This window comes from Drosophila miranda, chromosome 4 (genome assembly GCF_003369915.1).
Source record: "Drosophila miranda strain MSH22 chromosome 4, D.miranda_PacBio2.1, whole genome shotgun sequence".
Lineage (NCBI taxonomy): Eukaryota > Metazoa > Arthropoda > Insecta > Diptera > Drosophilidae > Drosophila > Drosophila miranda.
In genome coordinates, this window is record NC_046677.1 from 14,155,046 (window position 1) to 14,179,271 (window position 24,226).

At 49.9% G+C, this 24,226-nt stretch overlaps 6 protein-coding genes across 10 annotated transcripts; 3 read left to right on the plus strand and 3 right to left on the minus strand.

Annotated features, from left to right (window-relative positions):
- LOC108162175 (protein FRA10AC1 homolog) lies at positions 1-1,226 on the plus strand. The gene is made up of 2 exons (XM_017296768.2): positions 1-471; positions 545-1,226. Exons 1-2 carry the CDS (start codon positions 31-33, stop codon positions 869-871), a joined length of 768 nt encoding a protein of 255 aa, XP_017152257.1. The 5' UTR covers positions 1-30; the 3' UTR covers positions 872-1,226.
- On the minus strand, positions 864-2,793 carry LOC108162173 (mitogen-activated protein kinase p38b). Its single transcript, XM_017296766.2, has 2 exons — positions 2,777-2,793; positions 864-2,648 (listed from the first exon to the last, which is right to left on the minus strand). The coding sequence occupies exon 2, from the start codon at positions 2,529-2,531 to the stop codon at positions 1,434-1,436; it is 1,098 nt and encodes a 365-aa protein (XP_017152255.1). The 5' UTR covers positions 2,532-2,648; positions 2,777-2,793; the 3' UTR covers positions 864-1,433.
- A 562-nt stretch (positions 2,794-3,355) lies between these two features.
- Positions 3,356-9,478, plus strand: LOC108162174 (glucose-6-phosphate 1-epimerase). Of its 5 annotated transcripts, none has more exons than XR_004473062.1 (8): positions 3,356-3,888; positions 5,390-5,441; positions 7,426-7,484; positions 7,570-7,726; positions 7,796-8,133; positions 8,202-8,353; positions 8,419-8,627; positions 8,690-9,478. XR_004473062.1 is itself a non-coding variant. In XM_033393854.1 (8 exons), the coding sequence occupies exons 1-7, from the start codon at positions 3,801-3,803 to the stop codon at positions 8,599-8,601; spliced, it is 894 nt and encodes a 297-aa protein (XP_033249745.1). In that variant the 5' UTR covers positions 3,356-3,800; the 3' UTR covers positions 8,602-8,627; positions 8,690-9,478. The 5 variants fall into 5 exon arrangements, 4 of the variants coding, with proteins under 4 accessions (XP_033249745.1, XP_017152256.2, XP_033249744.1 ...); XM_033393854.1 differs by having other exon boundaries at positions 8,554-8,627; XM_017296767.2 differs by having other exon boundaries at positions 8,419-9,478.
- A 330-nt stretch (positions 9,479-9,808) lies between these two features.
- Positions 9,809-12,648, minus strand: LOC108162172 (transmembrane 9 superfamily member 4). The gene is made up of 6 exons (XM_017296765.2): positions 12,501-12,648; positions 11,116-12,362; positions 10,827-11,054; positions 10,567-10,750; positions 10,375-10,513; positions 9,809-10,309 (listed from the first exon to the last, which is right to left on the minus strand). The coding sequence occupies exons 1-6, from the start codon at positions 12,504-12,506 to the stop codon at positions 10,209-10,211; spliced, it is 1,905 nt and encodes a 634-aa protein (XP_017152254.1). The 5' UTR covers positions 12,507-12,648; the 3' UTR covers positions 9,809-10,208.
- A 514-nt stretch (positions 12,649-13,162) lies between these two features.
- LOC108162171 (rho guanine nucleotide exchange factor 18) lies at positions 13,163-18,926 on the plus strand. The gene is made up of 3 exons (XM_017296764.2): positions 13,163-13,585; positions 13,657-14,444; positions 14,906-18,926. The coding sequence occupies exons 2-3, from the start codon at positions 13,703-13,705 to the stop codon at positions 18,175-18,177; spliced, it is 4,014 nt and encodes a 1,337-aa protein (XP_017152253.2). The 5' UTR covers positions 13,163-13,585; positions 13,657-13,702; the 3' UTR covers positions 18,178-18,926.
- On the minus strand, positions 18,644-22,856 carry LOC108162176 (DNA topoisomerase 3-alpha). The gene is made up of 5 exons (XM_017296769.2): positions 22,622-22,856; positions 21,934-22,567; positions 21,421-21,882; positions 19,154-21,352; positions 18,644-19,096 (listed from the first exon to the last, which is right to left on the minus strand). Exons 1-5 carry the CDS (start codon positions 22,778-22,780, stop codon positions 18,936-18,938), a joined length of 3,615 nt encoding a protein of 1,204 aa, XP_017152258.2. The 5' UTR covers positions 22,781-22,856; the 3' UTR covers positions 18,644-18,935.
- Positions 22,857-24,226: the final 1,370 nt, after the last annotated feature.

Here is a 24,226-nt window from a genome sequence, read left to right on the forward strand (position 1 = left end):
ACTATCGCATTCTGTAAAGAAAAAACAACAATGAGCAGCTCACAGCTTTTTCCCATAAGTTTAAACACATTGACTGACAAAGAGCGCCACAGCTACATTCTCGGCCACTATGTGCTCAACACCACCGCCGAAAGCGAGTCGCGAAAGCACAAGCGCGACATCGATGTCATTCGGGAGAACCATCGCTTTCTGTGGGACGACGATGACGTCGATTGCGGATCGCTGAGTTGGGATCAACGCCTGGCGCGGCGCTACTACAAGAAACTCTTCAAGGAATACTGCATCGCGGACCTGACTCGCTACAAGGAGAACAAGATAGCCCTCCGGTGGCGAACCGAGCAGGAAGTTGTGGCAGGAACAGGACAATTCCAGTGTGGCAGCCGCCACTGTGGGGAGCGGACGGATCTGCGCAGCTGGGAGGTGAATTTCAAGTACATCGAGCAAGGGGTGCCCATGAATACGCTGGTTAAGGTAGGATCCGCTATATCAGATATGTCTGTACATATATGTATCTGAAAGCAATGCATTTGCCACACTCCTGCAGGTACGGCTTTGTCCCACGCACACGGATCAACTTAACTATCGCACCAAGAAAAAGGAGTACAAAAAGCAGAAACGTAGGGAGAAGGATGAGTGCAGAGCTGGAAGAAGAAACAAGCGACGGAAACTGGATGATACTGCCGATGATGAGGGCGAGAAAGATAATAAGGAAGAGCCTGCGGTGCCAGAGGCAGATCCGGAAACATGGAACATTGAAGCTGAGGAACCCACCGCAGACGACCAAATCTGGATAAATCAGCTCAATCTCAGCGAGGAACAACCCTCCAGAGAGCAAGAATTCGAACGCTATCTGGAAGATCTTCTAATGTAAAATACATAGCACGTTTATTTTTGTATTCAACGTAGACACTAGTGATCTTTTTAAAGTTACTGGCCGCGGGATGCGCTCGCTTATATACTAAGATGTACATGCATGATCTTTTCGTGTATTTTCTGGGACTTGCATGTACATACACTCACATTTACAAGACTATTCACAATTATTTGTTAAAACCAACACCAAAAAGTTGAACTGGACAGTAAGGCTGTGACTCTGACTCGACTCTGTTTTTTTTTACAATATTGTGTGTAATTATGTGTACCTAGAGTTCAATCGCAATCCCTTTGTTGATCGAGTGCAAGTCGGATTCGCTACAGGTTCGAAAATACATTCTCATACTCATTCATTCATTCGTTTCATTTGTTCGTTTCAGCCCCAGCAACGATCGACGTTCTTCTAAATATAAACTGGAGAAACAACACTTTAAACGCTTTAAAATAAATACCCTTGACTGTTTACATTCGATGAATACAAAAATCACGATTGAGCACATCCGCTTGAACTAGGTGATACGACTGATCTAAAAGGTATAGCATCGTTGAAGGGATTTGATTTATGGATCCTTCGGCAGGAGCTCGGCGAAGGCCTGAGTGGGCCTGAAGGCTTGCACCTCGGTGAACACCATTTCCCTCCACTTCTCCACGGGCAACTCGTTCTCCTCGAAGCTCTGGTCGTACAAGGCCGCTGTCTGCTCGTCGGTGGGGTCATGGTACTTCTCCATATAGGGATGGGCCAACGCCTGCTCGGCTGTGATGCGCTGGTCGGCATCTAGCTCGAGCATCTTCTCCAGCAGGTCGATCGCCAGCGGATTGGCCCCACGGAAGATGTCTCGAAAGTTTCGTCTCGGCATCACTGGCAACGACCGTATGTAGTTTCTGGCACTCTCCGAGGAGATGCGGCTCATAAACTCCTCCGCCGGCGTGCCCAGCACTTCCATGATCAGGTTCAGCTGATGAATGTGATCGGTGCCGGGGAAGAGGGTGCGTCCGGTCAAGAGCTCGGCCATGATGCATCCAACAGACCAAATGTCCACCGTCTTGTTGTAGTGCATCCAGTTGAGCATGATTTCCGGTGCCCGATACCATCTCGTGGCCACATAGCCAGTCATCTCGCTTTCTGCGGGTCGTGCCAGACCGAAATCCAAGATGCGCAACTCGCAATCCTCGTTCACCGCGATGTTGGACGGTTTCAAATCGCGATGTATCACCCCGGCACTGTGAATATACTTCAAGCCTCTTAGGATTTGGTATATCAGGAACTGAACGTGGTCGTCAGACAACTTCTGCGTGCGTATTATGTTGTTGAGGTCCGCGTCCATGAGATGCGTCACCATGTAGACCTGCTGGAACTGGTCCAGCGAGTCGGCGGGTTGTCCGGGATGGAAAACGTCCAGGAGACCAATCACATTCTCGTGCTCCATGTGCTTCAGTAGGCGCAGCTCACGGTACGTTCGCTTAGCATGCACGGCCGACTGAAAGGGCCGCGCCAGTTTCTTTATCGCTACCTTTGTGCTGGTTCCCCTGACAACAGCTTTGCACACCTGACCGTAGGCTCCCTGCCCGACGGGCTGAAGGCTTTGGTATGTCTCCGGTATCTCCCACTCCGTGCGATTTATGTCCAGCTTGTAAAACTTCGGCATTTTTCGTGACATTTCGCTGGATTTGGATTCTTTTTAACCCGTTTTTTTCGCCCAATTCTTTTTTCGTAGTAGTTCTTCTTCTTCGTATGTAATGTTATCTGAGGTTCACACTGCTCTGCCTCAACATTGCTGCAAATGAGTAATCAGTAGGTTTCTTAGTACACTTAACGAAATTTACGAACTCAAACTTCACATAAAACAAGTGCTTATTTTGTAATATAATGATTAAAATAATAATCCATTTAAGAGTTTAGTACTTGCGTTTACAATATATTACTGAAAAAATTATAAATAGTCGTACATTTTGCTACGTAACCTATCGATAGCAGTATCGATAATCAAATTTAAAAATAAATACGGCTGTTCTAATGGGACAAGCGAGGGTGCTAATGGTTGCAATTAAGTCCTTTTCGAACGCAGATGAGTCTAATCGATTATTTTTGCGCCTTACAGCAAATTTTTCTCTTTTCTGCCGATCAGCGCGACGATCAGCGTGAGGAAGAACTCTCACAAGCTGCCAGTGTAAACGCCTATTTTGCGTCATTGCGTCTATTCCGATATCGATAGCAAGGATTTGCTACTTCCAAGCAATACAATTTTACTCTTAAAATTTCGCTCGCCATGTTGAATCAAAAATATGCTGTGATTGCTTGTAAGCAATCACGGTATGTTATGAATTGGTGTAGAGTTTTCCTTTCATGCGTCGAATTTTCGTGGCTGCCTTGCCTGTTTTTATACCTTGCCGGCAGCACGTTTTCCAGCAACATGTAGCAGATCAACATTTTTAAGCACCTGCAACATTTTAAGAGTTGGGGCTTTTGGAACTTTGTCCAAACGCCAAGGCCCCAAAACTGCCCGAACCCGCAACATTGTAAGCTCGGTACCGCCGCTCCGCGTCGCAACGTTTTTTGCACGAGTTTTTTCACGTATTTGTTCATTGACAAAAACTCAAGCTGCGCTTGTGTGAGAGTGTGTGTGTGTGTGTGTGCGTTGTGTGGCGCGCGTTTGTGTAGCCGTACCACTATCTCTGTGTGTGTGAGTGGGGCTTGGTGTGCAGAATAATTTTTGCAAACATTATGTAAATGCGCAAATTAAAGTTCAATCGACACTCAGCTCAGCAATCCGGTCGACAGGCCAATTTCAAATTCGAGTCCAGATTACCTGGCGTTACATGCTAAAAAATTACAGTTAACAAAAAATAAACACAAGCCAACAGAGGGCGCTTCGAAGGAACAGTACGAGATCAGATCCAGTGAAATACCGTTAGTCTACAAAACAAATATGGCCACGACAGCGGCCGCCATGGCCGCCACCAGTGTCGTCGTTTTGGATCGCGGCAATAACACGACCTGCACCATCAACTTGCATGGTAAGCGCTACGGGAGGCAAAAAGCAACAATTAATCATAATTAACCAAAACACACACAACACACAAAAAAGCATCAAGTGGAAAGAACAACAATCAGCGCCGATTCTGCAATATTTGTTTGACGCCTTTCCAGAGTAGAGTCGTTGGCGTTATTTTTAGCGCATGATTAGCCAGAACAGCCAGAACAGAACTCATTTTATAGACTTTCGTTTTATGGGGAGTTCCAGAGTTAAAACCCGTTTTGCCGCCCCCATTGACGTAGTGTAACCCACCGAGACGACCCCTCTAGAGGTTATCAGTTTGTACTGAAAACAACCTTGTCGATGTGCTGCTTTGGTGTTCCCCTCTTGAGAGATCTTTCAATAATCGCCTATCTTATCGGCCAAGATCCCCGCGATATGCACCGAGAGATAATATATGAAAGCTGTTGGGGTAACGGGGTAGCAGTTGCTCCAGACGATGGGATCAGCTTCAGTTTCAGCTCAGGCATTGGCAGCGGCTCCTACTCGCAGAAAATTTCGATTAGGCGTTATATATGAATGTATATTTCTCTATATAGTGACATAGGTGCCTATGCGAGTATGTAAACCTATGTGTGTACCCAGCGTACTTTCAACAATTACGACTCGCTCTGTCTGGCCTACCCACGTCGTAGTCGTCGTCGTCGTTTGAGCAACAGACAGAGACACAGCACAGCACAGAGGTACCTAGCGACGGTACTGCCCATGAACGATCCGTTGTCGACAAGTTTTTGAGTACGCTTTGGCCAAACTACACTTGTTTGTTTCCTACATCTGGAAATCCGAATCGCCAAAGCTTCGAAGCTGTGCCTCTGGCTTAGCAAATCTCATCAAACATTGGGGGCAGCCCGAAGAGAGTTTTGGGAACAGCGGCCGCGCCAACAGCGCCAGCAGCGCCGCCCACGCACCCTTCAAGTGTGCACCCACCAATTGGCCGTAGGCCACATCCACATCCACATCCATGCTACAGCCAGAGCCAAAGCAATGCCAAGCAAGATTTAACTGTACCAGAGCGTATGCTTCTGCGGCTGTCTCGCTCGTCTCCAGTCAGTCTCAGTCAGTCCCAGCCAGTTTACTTGCAGGCCAGTTACGAGTACTTCGGGCTGTAAGTGTAAGTGTAAGTGTGAGTCTGGGTATGTGGGTTAGAAGTGTGTGCGTCATGTACTGCGGATGGCTGCCGCTGCTGTTGCTGTAGCTGTAGTTGTTGCCACAGTTGATCCAACTCCGAGTCATTCCATTCAATGATATGCCTCCTTAGACTTTTGCCCGATCTGTTATGTGCAGATCAGTCGTCGATCTCGATCTTCTCTTCTTTTCTTAGCATCGAAACTTTCGCAAGTCGATTATAGTCATGTGCACATAGTTTACTCCCACAATTTCTTTGTTTGAGCCAAGGAAACCGCTAAATAGAGTTAATTTATCCCAGAATAATATTGAATAATAAGAGATAAACTTTTCCCATTTCTTAATATCTTTTTCAGGTGCCACAGTTGTCTCCTGGCGAGTGAACAACCAGGAGCAGTTGTTTGTTAGGTGAGTAGATCCCTCGTTCGCACTCTTTAAGAATCGCATCGCTCATACGCCCGAGTGGTCCGACTTTAAGCTCGAACTTACGCAAGCCCACGGAATGCGCTGGTCATGCAACCAAAAAAGTGATTTGCAAAGTTTCCAACACACACCGCACCGAGAGAGGAAAGGAGAGGAGAACTGGCCACAAAGGACGTGAACGGACAGCGGAAAGGGGTGCAAAGTGAGGAAGGGGAGGCGACCGGGAGCAGCCTTAGCCATTCTGTTTGGCGGCAAAATGTTTTTGTATGACACCCAACAAAAAACATGTCGGGACCGAGCGACGGCCCCAAACGTCGAACCAACGAACCGAACCGAACCGAACCAAAACAGAAGGGAACGGAACGGATAGGGAATGCACTGCGATGCCGTCAGCTGCCTTCTCCCTCCTAATCCTCCTCCTCCTCCATTATGCGGCCTCTTTTTTCGCACTGTTGCTGCTGCCTACTGCCGGTCTGTATTCTCCCTCCGCACTCTCCCAGTCCCCTCGTTCTCGGCCACGTTGTGGCAAAACAATGTGCAAGTTTTTATGAATGGAGTTTTTGGCGCGGCAGAGCTAGATCGATAAATCCCCACTGCAGCTCTGCTCTGCTCTGTCCTCACTCGTCTCACGTCTCCCTTCCATGCACTTTTGCCGGCACAGTGGAGCAAACACGTAAACTTCCACTCTCAATTACAGTATTCTTGGGCCCACTTTCGTGTTGTGGTTTTTGTTGCTCACACACGCAGCTGCTACTCCCACACACGAACACACGCATCGCACGGACAAGCTTTGGCTTCTCGCTCTCGCTTTTGCTCTCGCTGACTCCTTTCGTGCCCCCCTTCATCGTCTGTTCTGCCACTACTTTTCAACTGTTTTTGTGGTCTCAACACACTCTCAGTCGCATTTGGAAACCCACTAAAAACCCCCGGCATTGGGGGCCATGGCAATGGGAGGATGAAGCTGAAAACTAAATGAATTACAATAGTTGCCTGGTTCTATCAGAGAACATTTAAATAAATTCTGCTATTTCAAAAGAAAAGAAAAACATGCCAAACAGAAACTCATAAAAAGCGAAAATACCCCGTACAGTGATTATCAAAAGTATTTTCAGCCTAAGCTACAAACTTGCAATAGAATTACTTTTATGATGCCACTCTGACGAGATTTAACTTGGGAATTAACAAAGTGATCTTAAAACAGATCAGAGGAAAAATCGAATAATTAGAGGAATATGTATCAGTTGTTTTTGTCTGGGCATTACCCAACAAAAAAGGAATGCAAGCCTCAAGTGGGATAGCTTTTGCCACTCTTGAAGATACGGTAGCTTTCTCATATTAGTTATCCAATTTAGATGCAATATGGCAGAGCAAAGCGACAGCCTGTTGATTTTGACTGGAATGTCTTTATAAAAAATATAAATATATCTTAACATCGAGCGTGAAAGGAAACGAAATATAATAGAATATAAATATTCTCCCAACTTGCGCTTGGTGGAATTATTTTGCCCCTCACTGTACATGCATCGAAACGACGACCGCTCTCTGCGCCAAATCCCCAACTCAAAACTCGAATATTAATGACAATTGCCATGTCAAATGCGTTCCACAACAACTGAAGGAGCTCACAAATGATGCACAAAAGCAGAAGCAGAAGCGGAGCTGAACTGAACTGCTTGATGGATGCGCCGGCAAATTAGCTGGGAAGAAAAGAAGATCCAGACTCGACTCCGGGCAACGTCGTCGTCGTCAGCATCAGCAGCCAGGGGAAAAACGGGAAAAAAACATGAAAAAAGGGGCAAGGAGCATTTTGCCAGACACTTTTTTCTGCTAATAGCATTTCTGAATTTCTGAATGTCTGTCTCGGGCCCGGGCCGGGCGCTGTCTGCTAGCGTTTTTATGGCTGAAATATTTTCAAGTAGCTCTTACCGAATTAATCGACTCTTCCTTCTCCGTCCTCTTTTCCTTGCAGTAAGCTAGCCTCGTTCGACGGCAAGAAGGCGATACGTGGCGGGATTCCCTTTGTCTTTCGTAAGTTCGGAAGGTAACAGGAGCTGTCCTGCGCTGGCCTGTCCTCTCATAAGCATACCCCTAAGCATTTCCCTTGATCTTGCAGCCCAGTTTGGTGCTTGGTCCTTTGGGCCGCAACATGGATTCGCCAGAATCACGCGATGGCATCTGGAGAGGGCGCCGGATAGGCTGCACAACGGCGACGTCGAGGCCATATTCTCGCTGATGGACAACGAGTTCACGCGCTCCATCTGGAACTATCAGTAGGTGGTCGCTACCTCCAAGACAGTCATGTTTGATCTGACTCTGATCTCCTTATAACGTACGAGTAGGTTTCGCATCACATACCGCCTCATTCTGCGCGAGAAGGAGCTCCACTTCCACATTGGCGTCTACAACCCGAGCAAGGAGCTGAGCTTCTCCTTCAACATGCTGCTGCACACTTACTTGAAGGTGCCCGATGTGCGCCGCTGCCAGATCACGGGCCTGCACGGCTGCCACTTTATCGACAAGACGCGGGAGAACGCCTTGTACCAGGAAGGTCGCGAGGTCGTCACTGTCAACGAGTGGACCGATCGAATCTACCAGCACACGCCGCAGGAGCACGTCATCACCAACGTGGTCTCCGGCCGCAAGATGAGACTGCACAAGTACAATTTCCCCGACACGGGTGAGTCGATTTGAGGGGAGAAATCTATGAAATTATTTCTACTATAACCTTTACAATATTTCTCGCAGTCATCTGGAATCCCTGGATTGATCGATCGCGAGAGATGAGCGACTTTGGCGATGACGAGTTCCCCAACATGCTCTGCGTGGAGGCAGGCAATGTGACCTCTCCCGTGATCCTGCTGCCGGGAACAGCTTTCGAGGCCAGCCAGATCCTTCAGGTAGAGCAATCGGTGGCATGTTTAACCTGAATCCTGAATCCTAAATCCCATCCCCTAACGTACAGCAATTCAAGTGTCCCTATGATATAATTAATGCACCCAAGAAATCCAAAAAGAAGTCCAAGTCCCGCTCATAGCCAGTCGCCGTACTTGCCTCCATCTCCTTATGACAAACGAAATTATTTACTTTGCTTGCGCAGATCATCATCGAAGGGAACGTCAGTCGCAAAACCAAAAGGAATCGCTAGCGTTTAAAGAATCGGAACCCCATGAGGTAAACCGATTCGCAACAAGCTTAAAGCGCACTTTTTCACGGAGATCCTCCCCTCCCCAAAGGTGGAGTACAAGGAAGTAGAAGCAGGAGCTGAAGGAGGCAGACGCAGCGGGAGACACAGAACACAGTTTGGTTGTTCCCGCATGGAATTTAGAATCTAACCTATGTCTTAAGTAATCGTAAATCCTTCACTAGCAATATGTGTTGTGCAAAGAAATTGAAAGGAAAGTAATTCTTACCCGTAGCTTAATCGTAGTTTTTACATCCTTACTTGCCTACTTGGAACTGATTTCACATCTTTTGTAAATGGGAAGCCTCAAGGAGATTCTGTACTCCCAGCTCTAAAATAAATGTACATTCCTTTGGCTATGCTGGGCGTCGCCTTATATGTTTTTAGCCTGAGATATTTTGCGTCCTAGAAATGTATACCTTTGAACTAAACTAAAAGGTTCTTCTATGCTTTAGGGAATTATACAAGATATCAGTTGTAGGCGATGATTCAGTTCACCCTCGTATAGTTGATGGTAGATACATATATTCTTGCCACGGTTACGGCACGAGTAAATGGGGTATGGATAGTTCGGTTTCATAAATTTCATAAAAAAGGACATAAGAACGTCTGTTATTCTCCAATTGTATTCTGATATGGCTTCACGCTCTCCGAAAGCCCCACTAATTAGAAAATTGCATTAACTAAAGGTAAACTAATGTGTCGGCTTCCACTTGATGAACTTGTATACGGTTGAATATAGATAACGTACTTATATTTTTAAGTTCAATCTGTGTAAAATACTAATAGCAATTATCTATGCCAATTTATAAAATAAACCAACTATAAATTTATATATGTACATCCATGTCGTTAAGACTATTTGTTAAGTAACTAAGCTTTTTTACTAGCTGTTGCGAAATGTTTCAATTAAAATGGCCGAGGCAGCCGAACAATAGCGATGGGTTGGACAGTACGTACGTATACAAGATAAAGGAATGAAAAGAACGGTACAGCCACTAGCCATACCATACAATATATAGCACTATATTTGATCTTATGCGTTTTCTCATTTTAGGCGATAGAACGCTCTCATACTCCTTGGAATTTTATTAGAGTAAATCTCTGAACCAAGACATAGCAAATAGAAACCAAAATAGCAAATCCAACGTACGCCCAAGTGAGAGATGGCTACAGTTAAGCTTAGTTTATTTGATTTAGTTTCTTTTGTATCGTTTCGTTTGCTTAGATTAGATTCTTTACATACATGTATAAATTAGGCATTTCTAGAACGTATCCTAAACGCAATGCTCTCGCGAATTGAGCCACCTGCCTCCGGGGAGACACACTTAGCATCCTGTCGTCTCAATAGTTGGCTACTCAATGGGTTTCGTATGTGTTGTGTGGTGCCTTTGGAAGCTGGGACGAGAAGGGGAAACGTTAGCACACTTTACACGGTAGCGGGGTTCGGGGGCAGCTGTCGAGGGACGAGACTTGTTCAGTTTCTCTATAAATATGTTTATGATCGAATGATATTGCAGGGATAGTTTGGTGCACAGCGTTGTGAGAGTGGGCTCCAGGAGAGACCCTCCTTAGTCGATCTTCACAGCCCCATAGATCCTCAGGATGAAAACATAGGCAGCGAAGAATCCAATCGAGCCGGTCAGCAACCAGAAAGTGAGCACCATGAGACCTATTTGACGGAAAAGTAGCCGTTTAGCAAACATTTATTTATCAGAATTCGTACGCGCCACTCACCTGTGTAGCCCAAGTAGAGAAGCGTGGGTATGAACTCTGTGATCTCCAGCTTGGTGAAGAAGTAGAATATGCTATAGAAGAGCACGTAGACGGCCGAGCCGCCCGACACAATGAAGCTGCGCCACCACCAGCGATAGTCCTGCATTAGAAGTATTTAGAATCAATCAAATCAACGATTAATCCAAATTTTACCTCGCCGCACAGCTGGAAATAAGTCATGACTATGGAGATCTGGGCACAGCTAACAACTAGAATGCAAAACACAAGGAACAGAAAGCCAAACAGGTAGTAGAACTGATTCTGCCAAATGGCCGTGAACACAAAGAAGAGTTCGATGAAGACAGCTCCAAACGGGAGTATCCCAGCCATCAGAGTGCTGCAGAGTGCCAAAGGAGAAGCAGAAGAGGTGTAAGTAAAGAACAGTGAAATAGTCGGAAAATTCTCAAGCTCACCTCAGGATTGCATTCATGTACCAGTGTTGGGCGGGCACCTGGCGGGGTATCATGTTGGTGCGTACTGGATGCTGGTACGGCTGCTTACGGTAGCCAAAGTAAAAGCCGAGATAGACCAGCGGAACCGAAATGCCGAACCACAGCAACAGCAGAGAGATCATAGTGGTAAAGGGCACAGCGCCGCTCGACGACTTGTCCCAAATGAAGAAATTCAAGAAGAATCCGGTGCTGCAAGATAGTTGTTGATGGATGATAGGTAAAGATGAATATTCCACAGTTTGAAACTCACCCAAAAACGATGCCCGGGTAGAGAGTGGCTGTGAGGAAAGCTGCTCGCTTCCATTCGCGACCCTTCATCGTCTTGTATAGACGTGCCGCATAGAAGCCGGCAATGGTGCCCATGAAGACGTACATAAAGATGCCCGAGGTCATTAGAGCGCCGCGTGAGGAAGGCGAGAGCATGCCCAGCATGGCAAAGAAAATGGTGATCAGGGCCATGAAGAATATTTGTATGCCGCTGCCAATGATAGCGGAAAACAGGCGGGTGTTCTTGGGCGGACGAAACACGTCGCCATGCACCAGCTTCCAGCCAGTCTCCTCCAGGGTATCCTCGATGTTGTCGTCCGTGTTGTAGCGGGCAATGTCACGACGCAAGGTGCGGATCATGATCATGGTGAGAATGCCGGAGAGAAAGAACACCACAACGAGAGAGTTGATGATGCTGAACCAATGGATCTGGACGTCGCGCATGCCCAGATATATGTCCCAGCGAGAGGCCCAGCTGACCTTGGACTCCTTCCATTCGACGGAGTACGTGAAGTAGAGCTGCGTCTCACCCGACGGATTCACCAGCTGCGGCCGGGCGCTGTCCGGGAAGTTGCAGGTGTCGCCGTGGAACTTGAGCTCCTTGTGGTTAACGGAAACCGTCTCTACCTCGAAGCCGACCACGCGATACTTGCCCTTCGAGTGCATGTGGTAGGACAGAATGAATTTGAGGTGGTTGTTGATGTAGATGTTCTCCCCATCCACCTGGCCCAGTCGATAGCCATGCTCGTAGGTCACCTCGGACGGATTGTTAACGCTGACGATCCTGGTGGCCACCGGTAGGTTGTCCACCAGGAGATGAACAAAGTACTCGTGCTGGATTCGCTCCGCCACCAGGGCCGAGTCCTCTTTGCTCCAGTTGAGCGGTCTGTCCTTCTGATTGCACAGCAGTCGGCAGTTGATCTGCTGGTTCATCCTCAGTTCGTAGGGAGTATTTACGATGCGGTCCCCCCTCAGCACCTCTCCAAGGTTCTCGGACTTGAAGATGAACGTGCCGTTTTTCGGATTGCAAAACCTCAGCGAATAGTACTGATAAGGCAGCTGGGTGCGACTGCTGGTCATTTTCACGGCCTTCACATCGATTTTTTGATCCTGGACAAACTCAACCGGCGCCACGCCGGGAACATAGAAGCAATCCACAACGCCACACCCAAGGATCGCCAGCACGCAGCACAGCAGCAACCATGGCCTAGCCACAGCCACAGCCACGTACTGCAAACGAGAAAATTCATCCAAATTGTATTATTTATATTTGTTCTGGTTGCGTGTCCCTTTGCCTACGTCGCAGCCAGTCGTCCCAGTCGTCAGCATTGGGTAAACGCTTCAGAGAAACTGTGCCGCTGCACTCACCTGCATGGTTGGATGCGGTTGAATTTACTATCAAAATGACCACTAAATGAAGTTGTGAATTAAATGTGCAAGATATTTTGTATATTTTTTGCCTCCTTCGCTGGCAAATCTTCAGACGTTCAGTGTGGCACAGTTTCCACTGATACAGTGCTGGAAACGTAATCAAATAACCCAGAAAACAAACGCTCGCAAATGATTTCACATGAGTCATTTGCGAGACTTTACCCGACAAAACGCTCGCACCTGTCTCTGAAAAAGATAGAAAATAAAATGGGCGAAATATGAGACTTGTAATCAAATGATAAAGTCTGAAAATTTCAAGTTTATATTGAAAAGTTCCTTATAGCCATTAGACATTAGAATTTGCTAACTCTACAGCGAAGACACAGACAAAACGCAAGTTTAGTATGCGTAGCCGTCTCTAGGCACGTCTCCTGACTATCAGTCGAAGAACTGAGACGAGACACTATTTCTAACGAAATTATGTTTTCCACCAGACAGTTAAGTTTGGTCATATATTTAACGGCTCGCGTTTTAATTGTTAGACACTCGCATGCGAGTGTTTTGCGATACAAAATGTGTCATTCATGTTTAGATCACCTGCGAGCCGTCGCCAAAGTCGCGTGCGTTGGTTTTTGTGGGTAATCGAGGCACGGTCACACCTACGTCACGATAACGATAGCCCGTCGCGACTTGCGATAGGCAAAAAACGCAGCTAAGAAAACCTCAAATAATGTGTCTCAAATAGCATTTAAACTGTGAAAATATCTCATAGCTATTAGCTCTTTTTAGTTTTCGAATAATTGCAACGAACATTTTACCCCCTCGCGCTCCCCCATCTACCCAGTTGCTTCATTTTGCATTGTTCTCCACCCACCCCATTGTTGTTGCTGTTCTGTTGTTGTTGTTCCACTTGTGCAAGGACAAGTGTCGTCCTTAAAAAGGCGCAACAATTTACCCCGCGCGCAACAAGGTGCCCCGACCAGGTTCGAGGGTTGAGTCGAAAGAAAATCAATAAATAGTAACGAAAAAGTGCATGCAAGAGTGTTGCTGTTGCTGCTGCTTCTGTTACTAACGTTGTTTGAGTATGTGTGGGCATGCGTGCAGATGTGTGTGTGTGTGTGTGTGTATTGTATACTAAACTTTCTTTTTCTAGGGCCGTCACTGAATACCAAACAAAAGCCAACACTAGCCCTACTATTATGGATAACGCAGGCGACGACAGTGACAACGATGTGGTCACCGATTTCCTAAACTCCAACTGCAGCGAGACTGAGCCCAAGACTGCGTCCCTGATCCATGGTGGATCAGCGGCGCGCGTTACTGTAGAAAGCCAAAACTACTGTATACCTGTTATCAACGCTCCTGTTCCTGTTTCTGTCCCAGTGGCAGTGGCAGTTCTACCTCTGGCTCCAACTTCGGCACCTGCTCCTGCTCCTGCCTCTCTCAATAATAACAACACCAGCAGCAACAACAATATCAACAACATGATTCCCATTATCAATGTAACGCCGCACAGCCCAGCCCTGGCCTCGAAATACAACAATATATTCGAGGACACCCTCAGCCAGCTACAGAACATCCGCGAAACGGTGGTGCAGATGAAGAACTCGTCCTCCAGCGGCCATCACATGCAGGAGGGCCTCGCCAATCATGGCCTGCTCAGTGCCGCCATTCTCAGCGCCTCGTTGCCTGACCTCAGTGGCAGTGGCCCTAGTGGCAGCAATGCCTCCTCCCACTACGCCATGTGGTCCTCCACGGCGCCCCAACAGTGTCTGCTGCTGCACACGGATCGGCGAAAGTCATGGACGGCTGTGGACGATGCCAGTGCTGGCGGGGATTGCACCAACAAGAGCGTCAGCCTCTCGAGCCTGGACAGCGAAGAGCAGGAGACGATTCGCGTCACCGAGCAGCGGCGTCGCTCAGCACGAAACAGCACTGGAGGTAGATATAACAATACATTTTTCACACTAAAAGACTGCCTGGCTGCCTGACTGATACATAAACACACAGAAGAGCCATAAAGGTGGAAAACCAATTATAAACTGTGCAAATGTGTGGGTGTGGTTCCCCCCGATACGATACGGCTTAAAGCAAACCGAAGTTATATGAGGTGTAGCCGAATAATGAATAGATAAGATAGAGTATTTTTCTGCTGAATGGATATGCCCTGTGATCCGCTGTGTAGGGGCCTAGGACAGGCCAAGTTAGTTTCGATTTCGATAAGGAATTCCACAAAAGCCCCTTATCTCGGCGAAGTAGCACCTCTACTGGCACTGCCATTGGCACATAGCCAAAGCAGTCCAGACTACCGATTAATAACTACCACTACCACTGCCGCTGCCAACTTCTCTCTGATTACTTACTCTCCTCCGTTTCGGTTTCGGTTTTGGTTTTGGTTACAGGCATTTCCACCCACTCCCTGAACGAGGCGGAACTGGCCCGCGACTTTGAGCGGATAGCGGCAAAGAGGAGTCTGGCCACGGAGATCATCAGTCGGATCCCCTTGCAGAAGAGCATCTCGACGTCCTCGATCATAGCTAAGGAGGACATCAAAGCCTTGGCCCGCCACCTGACAGACAGCGAGGATGAGAATCAAAGCCTGCTGCGCTCCCATGCCAAGATCGAGGTCTACGACAACGTAGAGAAGCGACCCAAACGCGGATCCCTCTTCTTCCGCAAGAAGAAGCCCAAGGCCAAGACGAAGTCTCTGGTTGGGGGACAGCTGAGCGCCTGCGACCTGTGTGGGGCGAACATCACGCTGGCCCAGATCAAGGAGCATCACCTGGAGTGCAAGGCGAGGAGGATGGCTGCGGGCGGCCAGGACTACTACGACGGGCCGGATGCGACCACCTTCAGCAATCCGGAGGACCAGCCGCTGATACGGTCTGAGCTGCAGTTCCTCAACGAACCGCCAATCGAAGCCCAGGACCTGGGAGCCGATCCTGCTCTGGGCATTGTCCTGAAAGAGCACGACTCATGGACTCCTGGGGTGCCCAAGGAGCTGCTCAAGACGCTCAAGGAGCTGCAGATCAAGCGACAGGAGCACATCTACGAATTCATCATGACCGAGAAGCACCACTGCCAGACCCTGATCGTCATGCAGAAGGTGTTTGTGGAGAGCCTGGAGCGGCACTTCCCCGCGCTAAACCTCAACAGCATGTTCCCGCGTCTGCAGCAGCTCACCGACCTGCACACCTGCTTCCTGCGCCACCTGCGCCAGAAGCAGCGGGAGCAGCCCGTCGTCGACAGCATCGCGGACAATCTGCTGGACTTCTTCTCGCTGGAGCAGGCCCAATGCCTGCGGCTGGCCTACGGCGAGTTCTGCGCCAACCACCGCAGTGCCCTCGAGCAGTTCAAGCTCTGCCTGACGGAGCCCAGTTTCGCCGAGTGGTACAAGCACTGCCTGCAGAATCCGCTGCTCAAAAAGAAGGGCATTCCCGAGTGCATTCTGTTCGTGACTCAGCGCCTCACCAAGTACCCGCTGCTGATCGAGCCGCTGCTGAAGAGTGCTCGCGATAACAAGCTGGAGACGGACAAGCTACAGCATGCCCTGAACCTGGTCAAGTCGCTCCTCGTGGACGTGGATGCCTGCGTGGCGGAGAAGGAGCTGCGCGAGCGCCAGCTGGAGATCTATGGGCGTGTGGACGCCAAGTCGTTCTCCATATACAAGAACAAGCCCTTTCGCAAGGCGGAGCTGGGCGTGGCGTCGCGACGGCGCCTGAAGTTCGATGGCCTGGCCACCCTCATGCAGGGCAGGGCCAAGACGCAGCTGGTCCTGGTGGTGGTGCTCACCGACTGCCTGTGCTTCCTCAGCGAGAACTCGGGCCACAACAAGTACAGCTTCTTCACGCCCGAGCACAAGGCCGGGGTGGTGCCGCTGCAGAAGCTACTGATCCGCGAGAAGGCCGGCACCGAGTCGCGGGGCATCTACATCATCAGCTCCAACCCGGACTTCCCCGAGATGTACGAACTGAAGGTGCAGACCCCGAAGGACAAGAACGCCTGGATCCAGAGCATACGCCAGGCCGTTTTAGATTGCCCGGCCACGGACATCATCGAGGCCGAGGACCTCACTGCCGAGGAGAAGCTGAGGATCGGCGTCAACAAGCGGGAGACCATCGAGAAGATGCGACAGAAGGACATCGAGCAGGCCCTCCTGCTCGAGGAGAAGATGATGCTGCAGCTCAATCTGCTCAAGGAGCAGCATCCGTTCGGGGACGTGACCGGCTCCTCCAACGGCAGCGCCGCCAACTTCCTGGCCGCCCTCGGCTCGTACAAGGATCTGGTCAGCGCAGACTGCGATACGGGCGAGCTCTGGCGCCGGGTCCTGAACACTGTGCAGGATATCAGCCAGCTGGCGTCCACCATCTACACGGCGGCCACGGGTCTGCCCGTCTCCCGCACCCTCAGCAGCGTTGGCGAGAAGCAAAGCGACCAATACGCCTCCCCCACGCTGCCCAAGCGGGCAGAGACGTTCGCTGGCTTCGATGAGAAGCGGGGCAAGCTGGGATCGAAGCTGGTGCTGACGCCACGACTCCAGGAGCTAGAAGAGACCAAGCGGGAGACCAAGAACACAGCGAGTGCAGGTGCAGTGCAAGTGGCTGAGGAGCCACTGGAGAGCAACTACGCCGTGCTGCAGGTGTCGCATCATCTGCACACCCTGCTCTGCATCATCTCGCAGCAGATGACCAGCATCCAGAGCCTCCAGCTGCAGCTGGCCCTGTACCGGGAGAGTCCCAGGACCAGCGCCTACACGCACAAGGACCAGCTGGAAGAGCTGCGCAACCTGCAGGACAAGCTGCAGGAGGAAAAGACCGCCTGGCAACGTCAGAAGTTGCAACAGCAGGAGGAGCTGACCGAAATGAGGGCTCAGCAGCTCCAGTTGCAGCAGGAGATCAAGGCCGAGCAGGAGGATGTGCGCCAGCAGCGGGAGCAGCTTTACCGCAAGATGGAGCTGCTCTCTAGCCAGGGTCTTCTGCTCTCTCCCAGCACCCCGCTGCCGCCCATGCCGGTGGCCTCCAATCACCAATCCAATGCCCCTACTCCTGCTCCGCTGGGAGACGACAGCCACGAGACGGACAACGGCTTGGGCGTGAGCGTGGCGATCGGAACCCCCAGCGTGGTCGGAACCGCGGACCGAAGAAAGGAGAAGTGGTTGAGCGGCTCCTCCAGCTGCAAGACCCCGCCAGTCAATCTCCTCAGCGCCAACAATGCACCCAAGGCCAATTCGGGTCTGGTCAAGCAGAAGCTGCCCATGAAGCTCTCCTCGCTCTCTTCCGCTGGCAGCTCTCGCGTCGATAAGTCCGCCAGCTTCAACAACAGCTCCTCAGCCTCGCCAGCCCCCTCTGCCGGAAGCGTGCAGCAAATCTTCCCCCTCAAGTTAGCCGATAAGCGGCAAGCGGCGGCGGCGGCCACTCCCACTCCCACTGCAACGACTTTGGTGCCGCAGCACTCGCGCACTGGCAGCTCTCCGGCGATTATACAGCAGACAACGACAGGCACAGCCACAGCCACAGCCACACCCCCCACTGCGGTCGTGACTAGAGCAGAGTCCGCCCACTACAGCCAGAGGACGCCGACGAGCAGTCGAACGGGTGTCGGACGCACAGGAGGACACGCGGGGACGGGCACGGCTCCGCGAGCCAAGCCCGAGGAGGAGGAGATCTATTTCTGACGCCAGTTCACGACAGAAGTCGAAATCTAAGGTCAAAGATGTCCTAACCTATATATAAATGTGTAGCACGTTCTGCGTTCCAATCCGATAGCTTCTATAAATGTGTGTGTCTCCCAGCTGTTGTCCCCTACTTATCTTGGCCAAGGCTGAGGAATGTATAGTCTTAGTGATCTTATTGTACTTAATAGTATTATATTCTTCGCATACTTCCAGCGCATCTCAAATTGTTCAGTAATGTAGCTTAACTATTTATTACCTTACGTTTATTTATATACATGTACTCTTCGGAAAACAACAGACATCGTGCATGTGTGTGTACAGCCTTACGAATTTCAAATGTTTTCCACTCAAAGAACTGTCTGTCAATGTCTACGACATGCGCGCAGGCGAGCCCTGAAGTCTGAGCCCTGAGCAGCATCCCTCTCCCAAAAGTATATATAACCTTAATGAATTACAAAGCATTCCATTCGAAACTCCAAGCTATTTTCATTCGGTTTTCTGTTTGCTTAAACTACGATACACAATGTACATAAATACAATTCTCTCTGTGTGTGTATTTTACATATCCGTATCCGTATCCGTATCCCTATACCTATATCATGTTATCTATATATATATATACATATATATGCATGTATCTGAATGTATGGACAACTGAAGCTTGTAACCAATTGTGGAGGATCGATCCTTCTGATCCCTCACACCTTTGCAATATTTTAAGCTCTCCAATAAATGTTTAAAAACACTAATCCATTCTGTCACATATCGAAGTCCTTTTTGCGGGGGCACTTGTTGCGTGTGTGCCCCTCCTGGCGGCACAGACCGCAGCGTCGGGATTGTGTGCCCGATTTATCGGGGGCGGGTGGCTTGCCTTGGGGCTTACGATTGTCCGTGCCCCAGGAAGATGTTCTGCTGGATGCTGGTGGAATCATTTTTGATGAGTAATGAGTTTTATTCATTGGAAATTCTGACTTACCTCGGCTCTCATCTTCATCGCCCCACTTGAAGAAACCGCAGGACGTTTCCCGTGTGGGACAGGCATAGAACGGCCTGCCCTGATTGGGTCCGTCCCTGCGCACTGTGAGTCTGCTGGCCAGCTGGCCGCAGTTGCACTTTAACTCCTCGCCGCCGTCCGCTGGAGATGTCATCGTTTTCGTCTGGGTTATGGTGACAGTGCTGCTGGAGTTGGAGCGTATGTGGGTGCCTCGATGGGAGCTCTGTTGACTATTGGGCAGCGTGGCCACACGATTCGTGTTCCACGACGATCCAGTTGTGATGCTCTTGGCACTGTCGAAGGAAGAGCTTCCTGCCGATGTGGATGGTTGCTCCTCCGCCCACTGAAAGAACTGGCACTCATTGGGCTTGGGACACTTGTAGAAATGTCGTCCCTGGTTGGGTCCTTCGCGTCGCACGGTATGCTGTCGAGCTGGCTGATGGCACCCGCTGCAGATCACTGCGGGAACAGCGGCTGGAGTACCCCATTCAGCGCTGTCCCTTCTCGCCCGCTTGGCTGCCGGTTTCGGAGGAGGCGTGGGAGCGGCAGCCGCTTGTTCTCGAGTGCCCCACAGCATGGGCTTCTCGTCCAATGCATACTGCTTGCTTATCCAGGAGGACAGACTCGTGTCCAGCTCATCGGGCACATTGCTATTCCCTCGCGAGTTTCCTGTTTCCCTGTTCATCAATGCCTCGAAGTCCGCGTCATCGTCGGCAGCAAACGCGGCGGCTATGTCATCATCGAGTTCGATAGCTCCGGTCGTCGTGGAATGCCTGTTCCCCTGGACATTGCCCGACTCAACGATGTCCACGGCCGCCACCATGGCCTCCTCGAAGCCATCGTTGCTGTCGAAGAATCCATCCATGCCTGCACCGTCCGGGTTGCTGGCACTGCTGAAATAGTTGCGAATGCTTCCAGTGGTCTTTGTGGTTTTTTTTGCCGTTGGTTCGGGGGCTGGCTTCTTGTTTTTGGCTGGTGCTTTGGTGGTAGAAGATCCATCTCCTAGGCCGTTTCCTCTCCTAGCGCCAGCATTTGAGGGATTACTACCTCCTCCAGGACCTCTTCTCCCAGGGCCTCCGCCACCGGGTCCACCACCACCTCCGGGGCCTCCGCCTCCAGGGCCACCACCTCCACCTCCTGCCGCTCCTACAATACCGCCCACACGTTTCACCGAATCCAAATTAATGTTGAACGTGGTCCGGAAGAGGCCGTCGCAGGGCAAGCAGGTCTTGTACCATCCATGGGGCGTATTGAAGACGCCCCGGTAGTAGGGCGTGCTCAAGCGGAATTTGAGCATGCGGTGGCCAGCTCCACAAGTGGGGCAGCATTCGTCCAGCACTGAGACCTCCTTGCACTCCTCCGGCAGCCAGACGACGTTCTTGCAGTCGGGAAAGTTGTTGCAGCCGATGTACCAGCCCTGCTGGTTCTTCTTGGGCTTGAGGGCCAGCGGGGCCTCATCGCATTTGGGGCACTGGAAGAGCGTCTGCATTGTGAGCTGATTGTGGCCGCCTGCTGGCTGGCCTGGAGCGGTGGCCGCTGGTGCCTCGTTGATGCGTGCGGATATCTTGGCGTCCATGGCCGTGATCTTGTCAGTGATCTGCTGATAGGAGAGCTTGTACTTGGCTATCTGCTCGGTGAGCACGAGCTGCGGGTCCTTCTGGCCCAGGCAGATGAGCTTGAGATCGGCCTCGAACTCGGCGCGCAGCTGGGGCTTGGCCAGGGCCAGCTCCATGGCGTCGTAGCCCTCGTACAGACCCATGCCAATGACACCCGGCACCAGAGCGCCCTTGTCCAGCACCCCAATGTATCCGCGCTCCTTGATGGTGTTGATGTGCTCGGCGTGCGTGGCATCCGTACCAATGCCGTGCTTCTCCATCAGCGCTATGAGATCCGCCTCGGTCAGCAGGGGTGGAGCAGTGGTGGCTCCCTCGTGCAACGACACCTCCGTGGGCTCGAAACGCTGGTCCCGCTCGTAGTGGTGGATCCTTTTGGCACTCCACTTGTCGTACACGTACACGTCCAGATAGTTGCGCTCGTGGATTACCAGTCCGTTGGCGGTGAACTTCTCCCCCGCGATGTCTATGTTCACGACAGTCTCTGAGCCGACGGCGTCCTTGCTGACGCAGGCGAGAAAGTGCCGCACAACCAGCTCGTAGACGCGCGCCTCGTTTCCCTGAAGATCTGCAGGGGAAATGTGAATGCTGAATGTTCGACTCTTCTGAACAGAAAAACTCTGTTGATTTACTCACTGTCCGCACTCTTGGTGGGGTGTATGGGGGGATGGGCCTGATCCGATTTGCTGCCGTTGCGCGGGTTTGGGCCCCAGTCCAGCACCCGCTGCGCAAAGGTTCCCCAGTCGCTGTGGCCCGTCTGCAGCTGCACGAGCGGGGCCAGCTCGAACTCCTTGGAAAACTGGTTCGTCTCTGTGCGGGGGTAGCTGATGAAGCCCTTGCTGTACAGCTTCTCCGCTATGGTCATGGTCTCCTTGGCCGACAGCTTGAGCTTCCTCGAGCCGAGCTTCTCCATTTCTACAGTGTCCAGGGGCGTGGGCCGCCACTTGTGCTTTGGCTTGACTGTGACACTCTCGACGGTGGCCCGGGGCTCTGGCTCCGACAGGCAGAGCAGGAGATAGTTCTCGCAGGCCTCCTTGTCGAACAGACGATTTCGCGCCCAGTTAAACTCGACAGTGAGGTCCTCGATGGTGTGGAGAACTGTATTGAATAATGATAAGAAAAAGCCTTCGAAGAAGTGAATGCACCTACCTCTGATTTTCCAAAAGGGCTCGGAGACAAACGCCTCTATTTCCTTGTACCGCTCTGCGACGAACCCCAGCGTGGGAATCTGGCAGCTTCCGTACGAAATCAGCTTGTCCGCTATCTTCTCGGGGAACAGCCGTTGCAGACGCATGGTCTGAAAGCGAGTTATGGCCGCACCAGTGCGCAAATCCAGCTCAGTCCGTACATCTACGGCATCGCTCTGCCGCTTGTCCGGCTGGCCAAGCTGCTGCAAGGCTCGCCGCACTGCAATAGTCGTAATCTCCGAAAAGCTGGCTCTATAAATAGTTAAATTCGGCTTTATGGCTCGACACACACTGATTATCTCATAGCCAATGTTCTCGCCCTCGCGATCGCAATCCGTCCAAATGATAAGCCCCTGGCAACCACGAACCTCGCGTTCCAGGGTTTTCTTGATAGGCAAATAGCTCTCACCCACGGACTTTCGCACGGGTGCATCAAACAAGGAGCCCGGGTCCACGACGCGCCAGTTCCGGTAGGACACCTGAAACTCTAGCTGCATCAGGTGCCCGGACACCGAAGTCATGACCATTTTGGCATTCTGACCGCGCACTGGTGCTTCAAAGTCGTAGATTTTGTTGTACACGGAATAACCTTCGCGCTGTAAGCATAGTATTTGTATAAATATATCCAAGCCCTAATATTGCCTACTTACCCGATTTGCGGCCCCATTCGAGAGCAGGCCGGCAATCGTCTTGGCCGCATCGTTCTTCTCGGCTACGTTTAGAAATTTCATTTCTATTGTTTGCTTAGCGTAGTAACGATAATTTTTGGCGTACCGGGCAGTGCGTAAACATTTTAAAACCGCTGTCATTCAATAATAACTCGAAGAAAACAAACCAAACACATTTAATCGCGCCCACCAAAATGTTAGTTAATGTACATGTTAACTACACGATAACTACACATGTGCTACATATTAACTACATATTTACAAATGTAATTATCGACAGAGACACCGGACGGGAATTGATAAAATACTGGAAAATATTAGAAAATACTCAAAAATACTATACAAAATAAAGGAACTTATCGACTTACCGATATATGAGTAAGCGAATGTAAGCCACTTTACACCCCTCTATTCAAAAAGGTGAGCAACTTGAATTAGATGGCGGAAAATAATACTGGATGAAAAGTCTTCTTGAGATGAAGCCGTATACTTAAGACAAAAAAGGCACGACATTTTAATGGACGTTGACATCGTTCAAGAGGCGATGCAATTACTGCACCGTCAAGTGGCCCGTGTGACACCAGCAGAAGGCTGTTACGCGGGCATGCAGGAAAGATAGCTGTTAGACTAATATTCGAGGAAAATTAGCACTAAAGTTTCTAAGAGAACTAGGCATGCATTCAAAATAAAAACACCACTACAATTACTAATTACTAATTACTAGAAAGGTGTGTAAGGATTAGTAATTTAATAAGAGGAAGAGAATTAGTGGTGGATATAACATGGTAAAGGGAATTATAATCCGAGCATAATACCCTAAACGGTTCATGCAAGGAATAATTCGATCTAAAAAGTGGAAGGAACAACGGTATAAAATTTCTAGTAAGTCTAATAGGAATTTTGAAGTTTATGCGGCTCAACAGATCAGGGCTGTCTATGTCACCCCCAATCAAGTTGTGCACAAAAATCACACCAAGCATTTTTCTACGGTTAACTAAGGATGGGAGGTTTACTAATAGCAGTCTACTAGAGTAAGATCGGAGTCTCACACCTTCATCCCAGTTAAGCCCCGCAGAGCAAAGAGTAAAAAGTTTTTCTGTACTGATTCTATACGGTCCTGGTGTACTTTGTACTGAGGGCACCATACACAGGAGCCGTATTCTAAGATCGGACGAACAAGCGAGGTATAGAGAGTCTTTGTTATATAGGTGTCGTCAAATTCCTTTGACCACCTCTTTATAAACCCAAGCATGCCCATGGCCTTATTTACCATGGTAGAAATGTGTTCGGAAAACTGTAACTTGGGGTCTAACATAACACCCAGATCATCCAGATTGAGATCGGATTGCAAGCGAGAATGAAATGAAATGTCCTTATACTGGACACAGAGTTTAACATCATTCGCATACATAAGTAACCGAGTATGTATGTTAATACCGAAGGCAAGTCATTAATAAAGAGTGTGAAGAGTAAGGGGCCTAGGTGGCTGCCCTGTACTCCCGGTACTGCCGAAGAAACCTTAACTGGTAAAGAGAGAGAGTTTTTGAAGAGGACTCTTTGAGACCTGGAACAAAGATAGCTAGAAAT